Source organism: Talpa occidentalis, unplaced genomic scaffold (genome assembly GCF_014898055.3).
Source record: "Talpa occidentalis isolate TD23 unplaced genomic scaffold, MPIMG_talOcc4v2.1 talOcc4.15, whole genome shotgun sequence".
In the NCBI taxonomy this organism is placed as follows: Eukaryota; Metazoa; Chordata; class Mammalia; order Eulipotyphla; family Talpidae; genus Talpa; species Talpa occidentalis.
Genome location: NW_023601543.1, coordinates 44,698,691 through 44,715,203, shown reverse-complemented (window position 1 = coordinate 44,715,203; position 16,513 = coordinate 44,698,691). Strand labels below are relative to the sequence as shown.

The following is a 16,513-nucleotide window of genomic DNA, read 5'->3' as shown; positions in this document are numbered from 1 at the left end:
AACAGAATAAAGAATAAATACCACATCATTCTAATAGATGCATAGAAAGTATTTAATAAAATATTCATTATAAACACACTAGACCAACTAAGAACAGAGGGGGAACTTTCTCAATCTAATAAAGGACATATTTAAAAACTATACAGTTGACATAATCAATTATGTAGACTGTGAGTATTTTTCCCTTAAGAATCAGAACAGAGACCTCCCTGGTGGCACAGGTGGTTGGGACACAAACTATGAAGCTGTCTGCAGCCACTGCAGCACAAGTTTGATCCCCAGCTGGCCAGGGAGCCACCTACATGGCTCAGCAGACCTCTCCTGACTGCCGCTGCTCCCCTCAGCAGTGTACTTACTTGGGTCAATCTGCCTGTTCTGTTCCCTACTCTGTCTCTGGTGAATCCTCTCACCACCACCACCACCACCACCCCCCACCCACCCCACCCCGCGCCTCTGACCTATACCCCAGCTCTTGTATGCATAAATTTAAAAAAATAAAAAATAAAAAAAATCAGGACAAATGAACAATGATGTAAAAAATATATTAAAAAATTAAAAAAAAATCAGTAGAAAACAAAAAAAGAATCAAAACAAGACAAGGATATTTACTCTTCATACTTCTATTCAACATTGTTCTGGAAGTTCCAAGCAAAGGCTATTAAACAACAAAGAAAAGAAAGTCATGCAGAGTGGAGAGAAGAAATAAAATTGTTTCTATTTGCACATGACATGATCTTGTATACAAGGTATTCACTAAAAAATAATTAGAACTAATAGTGAATTCAGTCATATTGCATAAGATCAATATATTAAATAGCAGCAATCAAAAATCTGAAAATAAAATTAAGAAAACAATTTCACTTAAAATCACATAAAAAAATACTTAGGAATAAATTTAACAAAAAAGTATAAATTATATACCATGAAAAATACAAAATACATTGAAAGAAACGAAAGACCTGAAAATGGAAAGAAATTCTATGTTCACGGATCAGAAGGCTTAACACTGTAAAGATGGCAATACTCTTAAAATTGATCTACAGAAGGAATATAATCTTTATCAAAATCCAGCTAGGTTCTCTACAGAGCTGATCCTATCATTCATATGGAAATTCAGGAGACCCATCTGAATCTTTTAAAAAGATCAAAGATGGAGGCCTCACATTCCAATTTCAAAATATGTAACAAAGCCACAGTGATTAAGACAATGACATAGGCATAGGTTAGGCATATTGATCAATGGAATAGAATTATAATTTCAGAAATACACTATTACATTTTTTGTCAATTTTTAACAAGGTTCCAAGAAAATTAAATTGGGGAAAAACAGTCTTTTCACCAAGTAGTGTGGAACAATTATATATGCACATGCAAAAGAATGCAGTTGGATTCCCCCACCTCATACCATACACAAAAATTAAATCCAAATGGGTCATTGTGCATAAAAAGGTTACTATAGCAGGTTAGAAATGCTATTCTTGGAAAGCCCTGCTTACAAGATTGGTTCTTGGCTGTTCTTTGGAAAACCTGGATTGTTGGAGGGTTCCTACTCCCAGGATTGATAACAGTGGTTTACTGTGCCAAAACTGTTTGTGTAAACACTATGATCTTTGTTGAAAACTTGTTTTCCTTCTGGGAGTCTAGAGCTTTGGTATGTGCCAGACAGGGGCCATTTATATTACCAGCCCCCAGTAAAATGTTTGGGTGCTAAGTCTTTTTTTTTTTTTTTTGGAAGCTTAGAATATTTTATTTTTTTATTTAAATATTTTATTTTATATAATTCTTACATCTTTTTTCATCTTTGCACAATGTATGCAGTTTCATTTTGGTTATATTCCCCATACAATTGCACCCCCATCTTATTTTGACTCTAGTCCTTCCTTTTTCCTTTCCCCGCCCCTCCGTTCCGGCCCCCCACCCCAACCCCGTAGTGTGTCTCTGGATTATAGTTGGTTGTTGATTTTGATTTTTACTTTGTATTGATTAGTCTATTTCCTGGTCTCTTATTTAGGTTTTCTAAATTCCTGCTATGAGTGAGACCATCCGGTATTTTTCTTTTTCTTTCTGACTTATTTCGCTGAGCATGATCCCTTCTAGCTCCATCCATGTTGCTGCAAACTGCGCATCAGTTGATTGCTGAGTAATATTCCATTGTGTATATATACCATGTCTTCTTGATCCAGTCATCTATTTTTGGGCACTTGGTTGGCAGTATTTCATACATGTTGACACAATTCACTGCAGGGGGAATTAAGTATATGCTATCTTGTGTGTTCTACTAGAAGCTTGTTTTTCCTGGACTTTGCCAAAGTACTGCTTACCTTTGCTGATTTTGCTGTGTATCTTTTCACTGTAATAATTATAGCTGTGGTAACTACTATATGTTGTGTCCTGCGAATCCTCCTAGTGAATCATCAAACCTGGGTGCATAAATCATAGACCTAAATGTAAGAGCTAAAACTACAAAACTCCTAAAACAAAAAGTAGGAATAAATCTTTGTGACCTTAGATTAGGCAAAAGCCTTCTTTTATACGAAAGCCAAAAGAAAAAAAAATAAATTGGACTTCATCAGAATTAAAAACTTTTATTCTGGGCCTCCCTGGTGGCACAAGGAGTTAAGCACAGCACTGTGAAGCATGAGTTCAATCCCCAGCCAGAGAGTTACCCACATGGCGCAGCAGACCTCTCCTGTCTCCCCCGCTGCTCCCCTCAGTAGAGTATTTCAGTCAGTCTGCCTGTTCTTCTCCCCAGTCTGTCTTGGGTGAATCCTCTCACCCCTGCACCTCTGGCCTACACCCCAGTTCTTGTATGCATAAATAAATCAATCTTAAAAAAAAACCAACTTTTATTCTTCAAATGACACTATCACGAAAGTGAATTCTGTGCTTGGTATTCTCTGAAAGGGAAACAAAAAGTGAAAAAGAGTCCACAAAATGGGACAAAATATTTCAATCTCATAACTCAAAAAGGATTTATATACAGAATATAAAGAACCTTTACAACTCAACAGTAAAAGGACAATTAACCCAATTAATAAATAAACAAGGGATCTTCTTCTTCAAAGAAGAGAAAAACAATGAGCCAATAGGCACATTGAAAAGATGCTCAGTTTTGTTACCAAGTAATGGGCTCACTGCCTGATGTGCATAAGCCAATGATGACAACTGCTTTTGAGAGAGGACATAAGCTGACTGCAAGTTGACTAGTAAAGAGGCAAGATAAAAAGTCAAATTTGCCTCCCCATCTATGTAGGGGGAGGAATTTACAGTGGTTTGGGGAGTAGAGTTGAGAACAAAAGAATTAAATTTTATTGGCTAAGGAGTGGGTTAAGCGCCAATAAATGTGGACTTGGGTGAAGTTTATTGGCTAGTTACAGGGAAGTCCATACAAGGAGAAGTATGAAGAGGCTCCTTCAGATAACTAATGTTTTAAATTTCTGTTGATGGGCCCCTTGCTTCTGGGTGGCTCCCTCTTATGTGTCAACCAACTTGGCACTCACCTCAAGGTTAGTCATGTCTTGCCATGCTCAGGTTGGGTCATTTGCTAGTAAGTTTTCAGGCTCTGCTGTTTGTGGAAGCAAGCCTCAAAGAAAAGTTTAGATAAGTTTTGTTTCTTTTGTGCTTTAGGGTCTGAAAACAAGGGTTAACATCAGTTTTAATATCATAAACCTTTAGAGAAATGCAAATCAAAATCCACTTCACAGCCACTAAAATGGCTAGAATAGAAAAGATGGACAATAACAAGAATTGGTGAGGGTATGAAGAAATTGTAACCCTCATCTATTGCTGGTGGGAATGTAAAATGGTGCAGCCCCTTTGGAAAACAGTTTGGTAGTTTCTCATAATACTAAAACAGAGTTAGCAAATGACCCAGAACTGGTAAATATATATCTAAGAGAAATGAAAGCATGTCCATACAAAAATTTGTACATGTAGGCTCATAGCAGTATTATTCATAATAGCCTGAAACCAGAAACAATCCAGAAGTCCATCAACTGATGAACGGATAAACAAAATGTGGCATATCAATACAATAAGGTATTATTCAGCAATACAAAGGAATGAAATATTGATACATGCTACAACATAATGAACTTTGAAAAACTTATACTAAGTAAAGGATGAAATACAGTAGGGTAAGTGGTTCTGTTTAGATTCTGAAATAAATATAAAGTAGAAAGAAGATAATGGAAATACTTTCCTAGAAAAGAACTTCTAACATTATAATTTGGGTCAAATGCCTAAATCACTAACCACTGATAAGTAAAAAAGAAAAGTGCCCTAAGACATTTTTTTGGCCAATGACTATCCCACTGACCTACTCAGTAGATAAACAACCATTTGATTTATTTTCACTGTTTACCAGCAAGATCCCAGGCTACTGATAGTGGGGTCAAACCAGAATGGTCTCTATGTGATAGAGTATAATTCAGACCATTTCCAAAACCACAACATTTTTAGTTTTTAGATTAACTTATCTTCTGTACCTCTGTCCTCCTTTATAAATGTAGATATGAACAATGGCCAAGTTTTATTATACTAATTCATTACATGGCATTTTTGGTGTAAATCAACAGAAATACCAGTATTGTTTCTAGTAAGTTTTCTATTTTTTGTTTATCATTTGGCCTAAATCTTTTTAGATGGAGAGATCTGAAATCATAGGCCATGTGAATCATGAGTTTACAGCAAGGAGGTTTATTCAGAGATCAGTCTTTCTAAACTATAAGCTTCATGAGAGCAAGGGTCACATCTATTTTGTTCACTACTATATTTCCAGTGTCTGGCACAAAATTGGCTTTCAATTAATATTTACTAAATGAATTAATCAGAAAAATAGCTAACCCAATGGTTTTCAAACTTAAAAGTATATCAGAATCATCTAAAGAGCTTGTTAAAACAGATTGCTGGGCCACATTCCTAGTCTTTTTGATTGAATAGGCCTAAGATGGAAACCAAGAATTTGCATTTTTAAGAAGTTCCCAGCCTGGTGCAGAGTAGATATGAGATCAATTATACTAGCTAAAAGAATCAATGAATATATTACAAATACTTATTAATCTGAATTTTGTTTCTAAAATAGAGAAGAGGGCTTCCCGGTGGCACAGCGGGTTGAGCGTGGTGCTGTGAAGCTGTCTGCAGCCTCTGCAGCGTGGTTTTGATTCCTGGCCACCAAGGAGATACCCACATGGCGTGGCAGACCTCTCCTGCCTCGCCCGCTGCTCCCCTCAACAGTGCTTTCGTCCATCTGCCTGTTCTGTTCCCCACTCTGTCTCTGGTGAATTCTCTCACCCTCCTGCACCTCTGACCTGTACCCCCGTTCTTGTATAAATAAAATATTTTTTAAAAAAGAAAAAAATAAAATAGGGAAGAGGTTAGAATTGAACCCTCTTCCCTACTTTTTGGGGAAAGAAATGGCAAGAATTCCCATACATGAAGTTTATCTATACTTATTTTACTTTTGAATATATTTTGTTCTTGTTTTCAATCAATGTATGTCATGAGTTATATATAACAGCATGTTTAAAGCACCTATGAATGGCATACACAACAAAACAACAGAAAGTTGCTAGAAAAGATAACATCAAATCCATACCCAGGGGATGACTACCTCTAGGTTATAAACAACTCCTGAGAAAATAAAATTCTAAAAGGGATGAGGCAAGGCAACCATTCTTTATGCTTTTTAAAGTTTGAGTAAAATTACAGAGTATTCAAATAACTAATTAACAAATTATCACTCAAAAAGCCAATGAAATAACCTTATACTACACATCATGGTAAAAGGGGAAATAAATAAAATTATCTTAAAAATATTATTTCCAGGGCCTCCCCTGGTGTTGCAGCGGCTGAGCACTGGACTGTGAAGCTGCCCACAGCCTCTGCAGTGCCAGTTCAATCTCTGCCCATTGGCGAGGGTCCCACATGGCACGCAGACCTCTCCTGCCATGCCCGCTGCTCCCCTCAGCAGTGTATTTCATCTGTCTGCCTGTTTTGTTCCCTGCTCTGGCTCTGGTGAATTCTCTCACCCTCCCGCACTTCTGACTGTACCCAGTGCTTGTATAAATAAATAAATAAATCTTTAAAAAAAGACTTTAAAAAATATTATTTCCATAATCAGAAAAGAGGGAGTTGGTGAGGGTTGAGAGAAGGGGTGTAGAACAATACAAATTACCAGATAGGCAGGTGAGGATGCAAATCAATATTTAGAAATGAGAAAGTAATGAAAATTTCAGGCTCTCAGTCCCCTAAATTATAGACTTATCTAATGATTTTGGCTTTCATGAAGACATATAGATAGCGAGTATGTAAAAATATTACATAATATAGCTTGGTCTATTATTGGCCAAGTCCTTAATAACATATTAATCTAGTTGGGAATATGGACTTCAGGTCTAAATATATAATGAACTTAGAAGAAATACCATGTGTCTATAAAAAAAATATAAAATGTTTAGCCAATCACTCTCAACCAAAACAAGGATTGTTTGCCAAACAACATTAGCTTAACTCTTCAGTGTGAAATGTAGTTCTTTCATCTTTCAAACAGGAAACTGTTCAGATTATCAAAATTATATGAGAAAAAACTGCGAAGTGAACATTTTTCCATTACAAGGCACTTGTGATAGAGGGTATTGATAAGTATATTCAAATTAAGTTTACTTCAAATTAAATGCCAAACATTGGCTCATTCCCCACCTAAGTCATTTCTAATTACTAAAAAGAAACTGAACAAATGACATTTTACTTCTACTTTTCTGGATGTGCTTTAAAACTTAAGCTGGCATAAATCTATTTTGAAAGCAGTAGGAATAGTTTCAGCTTTCCATGAAAAGTACTACTAGGAGGGATCAAATCAGTACCTTCTCAACTTGGACACTTTGGAGTACTGTGTTTTCCTAGTGTTTTGAAAGAAGCTATGGAAGTTTGTTTTTAAAGAAGCTATATAAAGTTAACTAGGCCTTTATATAATGTAATAACTAACTCATCTATTCTCATTTTCAGGGAAAAGGCTACAATATGATATATAGTGAGTTCCACCACCTCCCAGACTGATTAAGATTTTTCTCATCTATGTGTCCATAACAACTTTCATGTACCTCTATCATAAAAATAATAAAAATATCATTTTTGGACAATACATGAAAATAGATTTTTAAAAAGCCCTATACTTAATATGGTGTTCTCTCCTAGTACCTGTTCTTAAAAGTAAGAAATCCAAGTCTAGTCTTATAAAGAAAATCAATTCCAAAATAATATGTTAATCCTAACAATAGGAACTCAGAGTTTCAATTTCTTGCTGTAGAAGCAAGTTACTTTCCTCCTAAAATTAACAAAATACCTTGGACCAGAAAAAGGAAAACTATCACAAAATAACTGCTATACAGGAGAGTCAAACAAGCTACTTGTGGCTTGTGATCTTATTTGCGAAAAGGTCATGAGCTCATGCATGTTATATAGAACTAAAGGCAGGTTAACTATGTTAAAGGATCCCTAGTTGTTTCACCTGAATCTCAGTTGAGACAGAGAGTCTCCGAAATTCCACCTGAAAAATAAGTAGCTCAAATCAAACTCATGATATGAAACAAAATATGCGATCCCAACAGTCTGATTCTAAAAGAATATGCTCAAGCATGACAATATTCCAGCTAATCTAAGTAGTATCTTACCTGCTTTATCTCACTTTTTAATTGCATGATCCCAGTTCGTTCTGTTTTGGTTGCTCCAACAGCACCAATCTCATGGATAGATATAGCAGGGCTGATATTTGAATCAGTGGGACGAACTATATAGCATGACAGATTAAAGAGAGAAAGTATAATTAAGTGTCAGTATTTTTCTCTACCATGATTAAATGACTTAAATGTATGTCCTTTTCAAATGCCAGATGATTTCACTCATACGTGGAATACAAAGAAACAAAACAAAGAAACAGACAAAAAACAAACCATTGACTGCAGAACTGAGGCTACCAGTTCTGGGGAACTGGGATGGGGGATGGAAGCAAAGTGGGAAAAAGGCCCAATGGACTATGGTGGAGAATTTTGGGGGCTTTGGTGGTGGGTGTGGTGACATACATTTGTAGAGGTATGAACTTATACATACATATACAGTTTTGCAATCCATTACCTCAATAAACATAATAAAATGTGTGTTCTTTTATTTTTAAGTTAATGAAAAAAACCCTGACCAACTATAAACTTGTTATTCAAAGTGTGGTCCATGAAGCAGCAGCATTAGCATCACTTAGGACCTTGTAAATAAAATCTTAGACCCCACTCCACACCTACTGAATCAAGGCCTCCATTTTAGCGGGATCGTTAGGTGATTCTTATGCACAGTAAGGAATGAGAAGCACAACTTTATACCTTTCTTTTATAACTCTAAGATCTGGTATTCATCCATCTGACATTGCATATTTATTTATCATAAGCCTAAAAGATGAGAACAAGAGATAACTTCAGATATTTGAGGTACTCAATACCAAATACCACTGCCAAATCACAAGTGCAGGTTTAAGATTAATTTGTGATAGGACTCCTACATGTATCTTTATTTTTAAAGATTTATTTATTTTATGCCTATAAGAGCTGGGGTACAGGCCAGAGATGTGGGGGGTGACACATCAGGATTCACCAGAGACAGAGTGGGGAACAGAACAGGCAGACTGACTGAAATACACTGCTGAGGGGAGCAGCAGGCAAGCCAGGAGAGGTCTGCTGCGCCATGTGGGTTGCTCCCTGGCAGGCTGGGGATCGAACTCGTGCTGCAGAGGATGCAGATTGCTTCACAGTGTGGTGCTTAACCCCATGAGCCACTAGGGAGGCCCTGTATCTGAATTTAAAGGTAAAAGGACAGGGCTTCCCTGGTGGCCTAGGGGCTAAGTCTCAGTGCTATCACCTCCACAAACTGCGTTTGATCCCTGGCCTGGGAGCTAACCCATATGGCACAGCAGACCTCTCTTGCCTCACCCACTGCTCCCCTCAGCAGTGTATCTCAGTAGATCTACCAGTTCTGGTCCCCACTCTGTCTCTGGTGAATCCTCTCACCCCCACACCTCTGGCCTATGCCCTAGTTCTTCTATATATAAACAAATAAAATAAATCTTTAAAAAATAAAGGTAAAAGGATATATCAGATATACTATAGCTAAACACACACACAAACACACAAGTGCAGACACGTTCACTCCCCACTATAAGTGCTACTGAATTACTGCCAATTGGAATACAAGGAAGTTTCAGATGATATGGGTTGTCATCAGTTGTCCTAAAGTGGAGATTTTGGCTAATGGAAGGAAACAGAAAATTGCCCAAAATGAAACATGACAATTATCTTTTTAGTTGATGTATCATTTAAGGGAAAAAATTAGACATTCAATAGTTTCCAAATCTTGTTCCAGAAGAAATCTTTGCTTTTCACTGTTACCTATATTGGGATGCTATTATTTGGGGGAAAACGTACCTCTGATGAAATGAAAAACATTTAAAAACCAACAAGACACTTAAATACTCTGAAATGGAAATGTGGCTATTTAAACTTACCACTTCGTTCCACTCCAAACTCCTTGCCACTGAGAATATGATGCAGGAGGTTCTTCATGGCTGAAGGACTTAGATTCATCAGGCCCTCTGTGGCCTCCTCAGCTAGTCAGCAGAAACATTAGGACAAAGGGATTTTAATTGGCCTGCCATACCTGCCCTATTTTTTCCTCTCTTTATTTTCTCACTTAGAATTTGAGTCGCTTGATTAGAATAACATATTTATAAAAGAAATTTCTAGGACTGTACTTCTTAAGTATTCACACTGTAATATGTTATCTTAATAATTTAAAGAATGACTATCCAGTTTATGGATTAACTTGATTTCTTCTCTCCCCCCCACCCCATTCCATATCATTTGGGTATGCAGTGGGATCTCTGTGTGAAGGTATGAAGAACGACAGGAGAACACCAGAACTAGAAGTCAGTCAGAGAAGGGCAATGAATACACAGATAGATGAAAATAAAAACTTCTCAGTCTGAAATATAAACTTAGAAAATATTAGGTATGAATCCATGAAATTATGAAGAATATAATGAACTTTTTCATCAATTTCAGATAAAGACACTATAGATATTACACATGTAAGTCATAATTTTAAGCCATGTTAGTTCAAACAGGTTTGACATGATATGTGACTTTGAAAGGCTGTCCATCTATTTGGGAGAGGCTGGACATGTGAAAAAGATAAATTAAAATAAAACATGACTTTAAAGGATGCCAAATTAGAGTTGAAGACAATAAAAACTGGAAATCAGAAGAGATATCAATCTTTTTTTAAAAAAAAGATTTTATTTATTTATTTATTTATTTATTTATACAAGTACTGGATACAGTCAGAAGCACGGGAGGGTGAGAGAATTCACCAGAGCCAGAGTGGGGAAGAGAACAGGCAGAATGACTAAATACACTGCTGAGGGGAGCAGCGGGCGCGGCAGGGGAGGTCTGCGTGCCATGTGGGACCCTAGCCAGCAGCCAGAGATAGGGGGATCAAACCGGCACTGCAGAGGCTGCGGGCAGCTTTGCAGCCCAGCGCGCAACTGCTGTGCCACCAGGGGAGGCCCGAGATATCAATCTTAAGGATGGGGATTGATAAAATTAGTGGGAAGTACTGTTGAAGTAGGAGACAGAAATCAGACTGTTGAAGGTCTTAAATATAAGACCCAGGGATCTTGAGTGTATACTATAAGTAATAAGGAGTCAATAGTTTTTATGAATCTACAGGGGAAAAAAGAGCCATAGTAGGCAATTAAGAAAAAGTGAGGAAATTTGGGGGTTTATCCCTCATTGAGACTTACTGAATAATCATAACCTCTCATAAGATATTCCTGAATCCCACAGATAGAGAATATACATACATACACACATATATACATAAATACACATATGTTCTCTATATATACATGCAATATATATTATATGTAATATATATCACACGTAATCTATAGCAATATGCTGAACTAGAAATCATTTGGAATCAGGCAGACTTGGAATCAAATTCTACTGTTCACTAGCAATGTAACTTTGAGAAAGTTATTTAACTTCTCTGAGTTTCAGTTTCCTTATCAATAAAAGTAGAACAAAAAGAATACCCAATCTAAATGCCCCAAAACAGATGATTGGATCAAGAAGATGTAGTATATATACACAATGGAATACCACTCAGGGATCAAAAAAGATAACCTCACACCATTTGCAGTAACATGGATGGAGCTGGAAGGGATTCTACTCAGCGAAGTCAGTCAGAAGGAAAAAGATAAATATTGGATGGTTTCACTTACATGTGGAATATAAAGTGTCAGGAAAAAGACAAAACTTGCAAGCTGACCATAGATCTAAGGCATATAGCAGGGGAGGAGAGGGAGGAGGAGTCCAAACAGGAAAGGGAAGAGCACAAAGGATGGTGGTGATGGATGGCTGATGGGTGTAATGGTGGTGGGAGAACTAGGGAGACTGCACCTGAGGTGAGAAATCAAATACAGTCAAAAATGAACAACAAACGTAAGGGGAAAAAAGTACTAAAAAGAAAAAAACAAGACTACCTTCTCCAGAGATTTATTGTAAACATTAAAAAGATAACATATGTAAATATAAAGCAAAACATTTTGTCTGGCATATGATAGGTATTAAAATGATCATTACTTTTCTTCCTTTAAAGGATTATTTAATATAAATTATCATGTGATTTTCAGAATACTCAAATCAATAAATTTAGCTACTGAAATTTTCCCAAAGAGCTGTTAAGTGATCTATTAACTGAAACAATATCTAGGACTGAATTTTGCAACTTTGATTTTATTTTTCTATGCAATCCCTATCTCAATAACTTACCCATTCCTATAGGAATCAAATACCAATGGAAAAAAAAGAGTCATGCCAAGGGGGGGGGTCCCCCCCACCAATACTTTATACAATTCTATACTACAGTTTCCATAGGCTTCAGCTATTCTTCTAACTAAAATTTCTGTCTTGCCAAATATACCTTACAGTTAATTTCAAAGGGAGTCCTATTAGATAATATTAACAGATAAATATTATCCTATCAAATAATATTAAATAGTATTAAAAGAAATATGGTCTTCCTTTACTTGATCCTGATGTTGATTAAACAGAATACTGACATTATGATCAAACTGATGTGGTGGCTCAAGTTGGTATCCATGAATCAGAATCCAACCCAGCCTGTCACATTCAAGTTCGATGTATGCTCTGAATCACTCGAAGAGTTAGGAGGAATATGATTTGGAGTGCAGAGTCCCCAAGAAGTAGTTTTCAAGTTGCAGAACTAATATATAAATTGGTCATGATACAGCCCCTTGACTTGTATAAATACTAACATGGGAAAAATATTCCTATGTGCAACTTCTGAGCTGCTGATAAAAAAAAAATGTTTTAGTTTTCTCTTTCTACTGATCCAAAATTCAATAAGACCTACATTAAAAGTGAATTCTGCCTGAGGACACAATTACTAAATTCATACCTGAACATCGAAGGGACTGGGCCAGTTCTGTTGCCATAACTTGTATGATCAGACCAATTCGAAGTCGAAACATTTCAGCAAAGAGGCCAGGCTGAGTTCGCATATACATGGCTAGATACACCATTATTTCCTGTGTATGGAGTAAATATAGACAAAAATTATGGCCTAGGTCTCAAAAGGCCTACTTTGTTGTCCTCAGAAATGATCAGATCAATTGGAAACAAACTTTAAAATATCAACTGTGAGAATCCACTCACCTGTGTAAGGATTGAAATACTCATGTCCCCTTCACTGGCTTCATCTATCAGCCGAGTGAGCTCTTCATAGGGCAGAGGTCTGAGGAAGAAGCCGGTAAAGAAAGACAAAATTCTGAAACTACTTAAACCTAAATATATTGAAAGACTAAAAAAGTTTCTCCCAAGTTAAAATCAAGTTCTCATCATTACCAGTAGGTTTCTGGCATTTTTGGTCTTCAAAGTTCATGCTTCCTCAAACCACTTGGGTTCATATCAACTCAGGAGAGCTCTACTCACTCCTCTCTAAATGTGGATTGCTCTCCTCCTTCAAAATTTTATTTAAAACTCACCCTATGATGTTCTTCCACACTAGTCTTTCATAGTTAATTTTTAACACTTGACAAGCAACTATTATGGCTAGAAATAAATTAATTTTAAGCTGTACTGTTTAGCAACCATGTTAATACTTTTACAATATAGCATTATATTGATTTTCTATAGTTTCTTTACACACACACACACACACAGGTATGCACACCTTTTCCCAAACTTCTAATTTTACTGTTAGTATTAAGCTCTGGGGTCATGGACCATGCCATTTTCTTTTGGATTGCCCATAGTAGTCACAAATTTGATCTGATTTGTGATAAAAGGTTATTTTTGCAGGAGAATGGAGTTACAGGTTGAATTATTTCCCCACAAAGTTGATAAGGTGAAATCCTAATTCCTAGTATCTTAGAGTGTGACCTTATTTGGAGATGGGGTTTTTACAGAGGTAATTAATTACTTTAAAGTGAGGTGATTAAGGTAGGCTTTAATCCAAGTTGACTGGTGTCCTTACATAAATGGGAAATTTGGACACAAAGACACACATAAAGAGGAGAAATGTAAAGAGTCATAGGAAGAAAACACCTATCTCTAATTCAAGGAGGAGGCCTGGAACAAAGTCCTTCATAACCTTCAGAAGAAACCAACCCTGCTGACACCTTGATTTGGACATTCAGTCCCCAGAACTACTGAGTGAGATGACAAAGCCACCCAATCTGTGACACTTTGTTACAATATCCCTAGCAAACTATAACACGTGGTTAGGGCTCTTTTCCTGGGAAAAAAAAAAAAAACCCTGGATTTTATAGGTTCCATGGTATCTAGGACACATGGTCTTAGCACATTCTCTCAGAGCCTTCATATAGGAGATTGACCTAGATCCCAAAGGCAATAGAAATCATGGACAAAAACTAGGGTGACGTGTTACTCAGACATCAGTGAACATATCCTTGCTTATTGCTTCCTCATTTTTTTTCATTAAGTTAATAAATTTAGAGCACGTTCTGTTTACAAGATAAATGTTTCTTGTGCTCTTCCCTCCCCATTTTGTGGTGATGGTTCACAGATGGCTTGGTGGTGGGAATTTTATGGGAATTACACCTGAGAGGAGAAATTAAACATTGTACAAAAATGAACAATGATGTAAAATACATATATATAAATTTAAAAAAGCTATATTCAAACAAAAAAAATGTTTCATTACAGTGGTTACAGAAGTGTAAATAGTAGTAGAAAAACAAATTTTTCAGATCACTTATGAATGAAGTTAGAATCGATATAGCCAGCTTGCAAATTTAAACTTTGGTATTGGCATGATATCAAATTAGATTTAGTGAAGATTAGTTTTATTGGTATGGCTGGTGGCCAAAGGAAGACTCCTAAGTAAAAATTAAAATTTCCATCACAGACTGTCGCCCAACACCCCATGCCCTTCAGTCCATGCCTATTCTAGGACACTGTTTCCAGCTGGAAGCAGCAGCTGACTGAGATAGTGACAACTGATAACAGTATTCTTGGAAGACTGGCTCTGCAAATACCTACTTTTCTCCTTTGACTATGACCTCCACCCCCTTCATTACTTCCTGAGCAGCATGGAGTTCCATTATCAGCCTTGAGCTTTAATCAGACACTTTGTTCTGACTTCCTCTTTCCAGGATATAGCTGATTTTTTGTGGGTGCTAATCCAATTATCCAGTTTATTTTGTTTTTTGAATGGGAGGTTTGGGAAAGGTAGTAACTAAAAAATGTTTGAGTACTACTACTTTTGAGTTTTTGCTTTCATTTATACATGCTCTGTCATTATAGGCATTGTCAAGTCAAGTGTCTTTGACAGAAGTGTGTACATGTAGGACGTAATCACCCATTGACAGATTAGGGCACGTGAACTGTGAACAGTCCATATAGCTCCTTAAAGATGCAGAGAAGCTTGATCAAATCCAAACCCAAATCCAAACAAACAAACATACGCAGAAATGGTCTTTTCTCGAGGTTCTGGAGGGAGTCCAACTGTCAAGTGTTTCTGGTGGGAGAGGAGGTCTGTACAGGCCTACAAAGGGATAACAGAACAGCATTATCCTCCCGTAACAACTCAGGTCTCCACGAAAATTTTGATTTTCAATCTAGAAATCTTTGCTCACACTTAATGACACATCAAACTCTTTCTCAGGAAATACCATGAAGAACTAGAATTCTTAGAGTTTATAACATCTCTGTTAAGTCTGTAATTCATATGCGTCAGTATTCTGTATTTGACATTCACAAACAAAAATTTAACTGCATATCAGAAACTTTTTATGGGAAAGAAAACATCCCAAATAATTACAGGTTGTGGTTGCTATACAAAGTAACCAATTTTAAAGCACCTCTGTGTTGTTCTGATATAAATTCAAGAATAACTTATAGTACCTCATCAAGTGCTTCCACCTTCTTCCTTAAGATTCCCGAAATGTATCGGATCAGGCCCCAGTGACGAATTTCTCCAACTTTGCCATACAGGTCAGTAAGTAGCTCTCTGACAGTCATACCCTCTTCATCATGCAATCCAGTGTTCCAGTCAGGTCCTCTGGATTATTAAAGACAGGACATTAATTATAAGAAAAGAAGCCAGCAACATTTTTTTTTTGTTTCAGAGTTGTAACAGATATGGCTCTTTTTAATAGGTCTCTTTCATTAGAAAACTAATGCTATTTACTAAGAATCTTTGTAAAGCTATGATTAATAGTCATATTCAGCCCTGAAAGGCAAACACCTAGACAAAAATAAATCATAGTTTCAGCTGTGCTTTGACAAATTGCATTCTTTGACATTCTTCATGGGCTTTAACATAGCTGAAAATAAAGTCAAAGTATGATACACTTAGGGAACTGACAAATAAGAGGGCTATATGCTTATTTTTAAAGGCTACATATACGTTATTATTGTAAACATTACTATAATATTAGTTAACGATGAAATAGTTGACTCTACTTCATGTTTTATAGGGTTTTATGTTAGAGTTCTACTTCTAATATAAAAGTACTTTTATAAAGTGCTATGAAATCACGGGATTTAACATATGATAGAGGTAGATCACATTAAATGATGTTAAGGCACTCAAGTAGACATTGGAAAAAAAATAGTTGGATCCATGCCTCACACTATACATCATAATTCCAAATACATCAAAGATTTAAGTGTAAAGGGAATAGAAAAATATGGAAGAATTATTTTATGACTTTGGAGGCAATAAGACTCTTTAGCTATGAACTATATACACCATATAAAACATAAAAGATGGATACATTTGTATACATAAAAACAACAAAATTCTTCCTGTAAAAACAACTGTAAGCAAAGTTATAGGGCAATTACAAACTGAAGAAAAAAAATTCGTAATTCACAATTCCCTTATAAAGAAAGAACTCCAGCAAACAGATAAGAAAATTAGT

General features: G+C 36.3%; 1 protein-coding gene across 1 annotated transcript in view; it reads right to left on the bottom strand.

The window, feature by feature from the left end:
• PHKA1 (phosphorylase kinase regulatory subunit alpha 1) overlaps window positions 1-16,513 on the bottom strand; it is a 110,125-nt gene that overhangs the window by 11,538 nt on the left and 82,074 nt on the right. The window contains exons 18-24 of the mRNA XM_037511643.2: window positions 15,492-15,648; window positions 15,053-15,132; window positions 12,780-12,858; window positions 12,523-12,652; window positions 9,545-9,646; window positions 7,671-7,786; window positions 7,508-7,546 (exon numbers count right to left, since the gene is read on the bottom strand). Of these exons, the coding sequence (XP_037367540.1) occupies window positions 7,508-7,546; window positions 7,671-7,786; window positions 9,545-9,646; window positions 12,523-12,652; window positions 12,780-12,858; window positions 15,053-15,132; window positions 15,492-15,648 (703 nt within the window). The remainder of the gene's footprint in view (window positions 1-7,507; window positions 7,547-7,670; window positions 7,787-9,544; window positions 9,647-12,522; window positions 12,653-12,779; window positions 12,859-15,052; window positions 15,133-15,491; window positions 15,649-16,513) is intronic.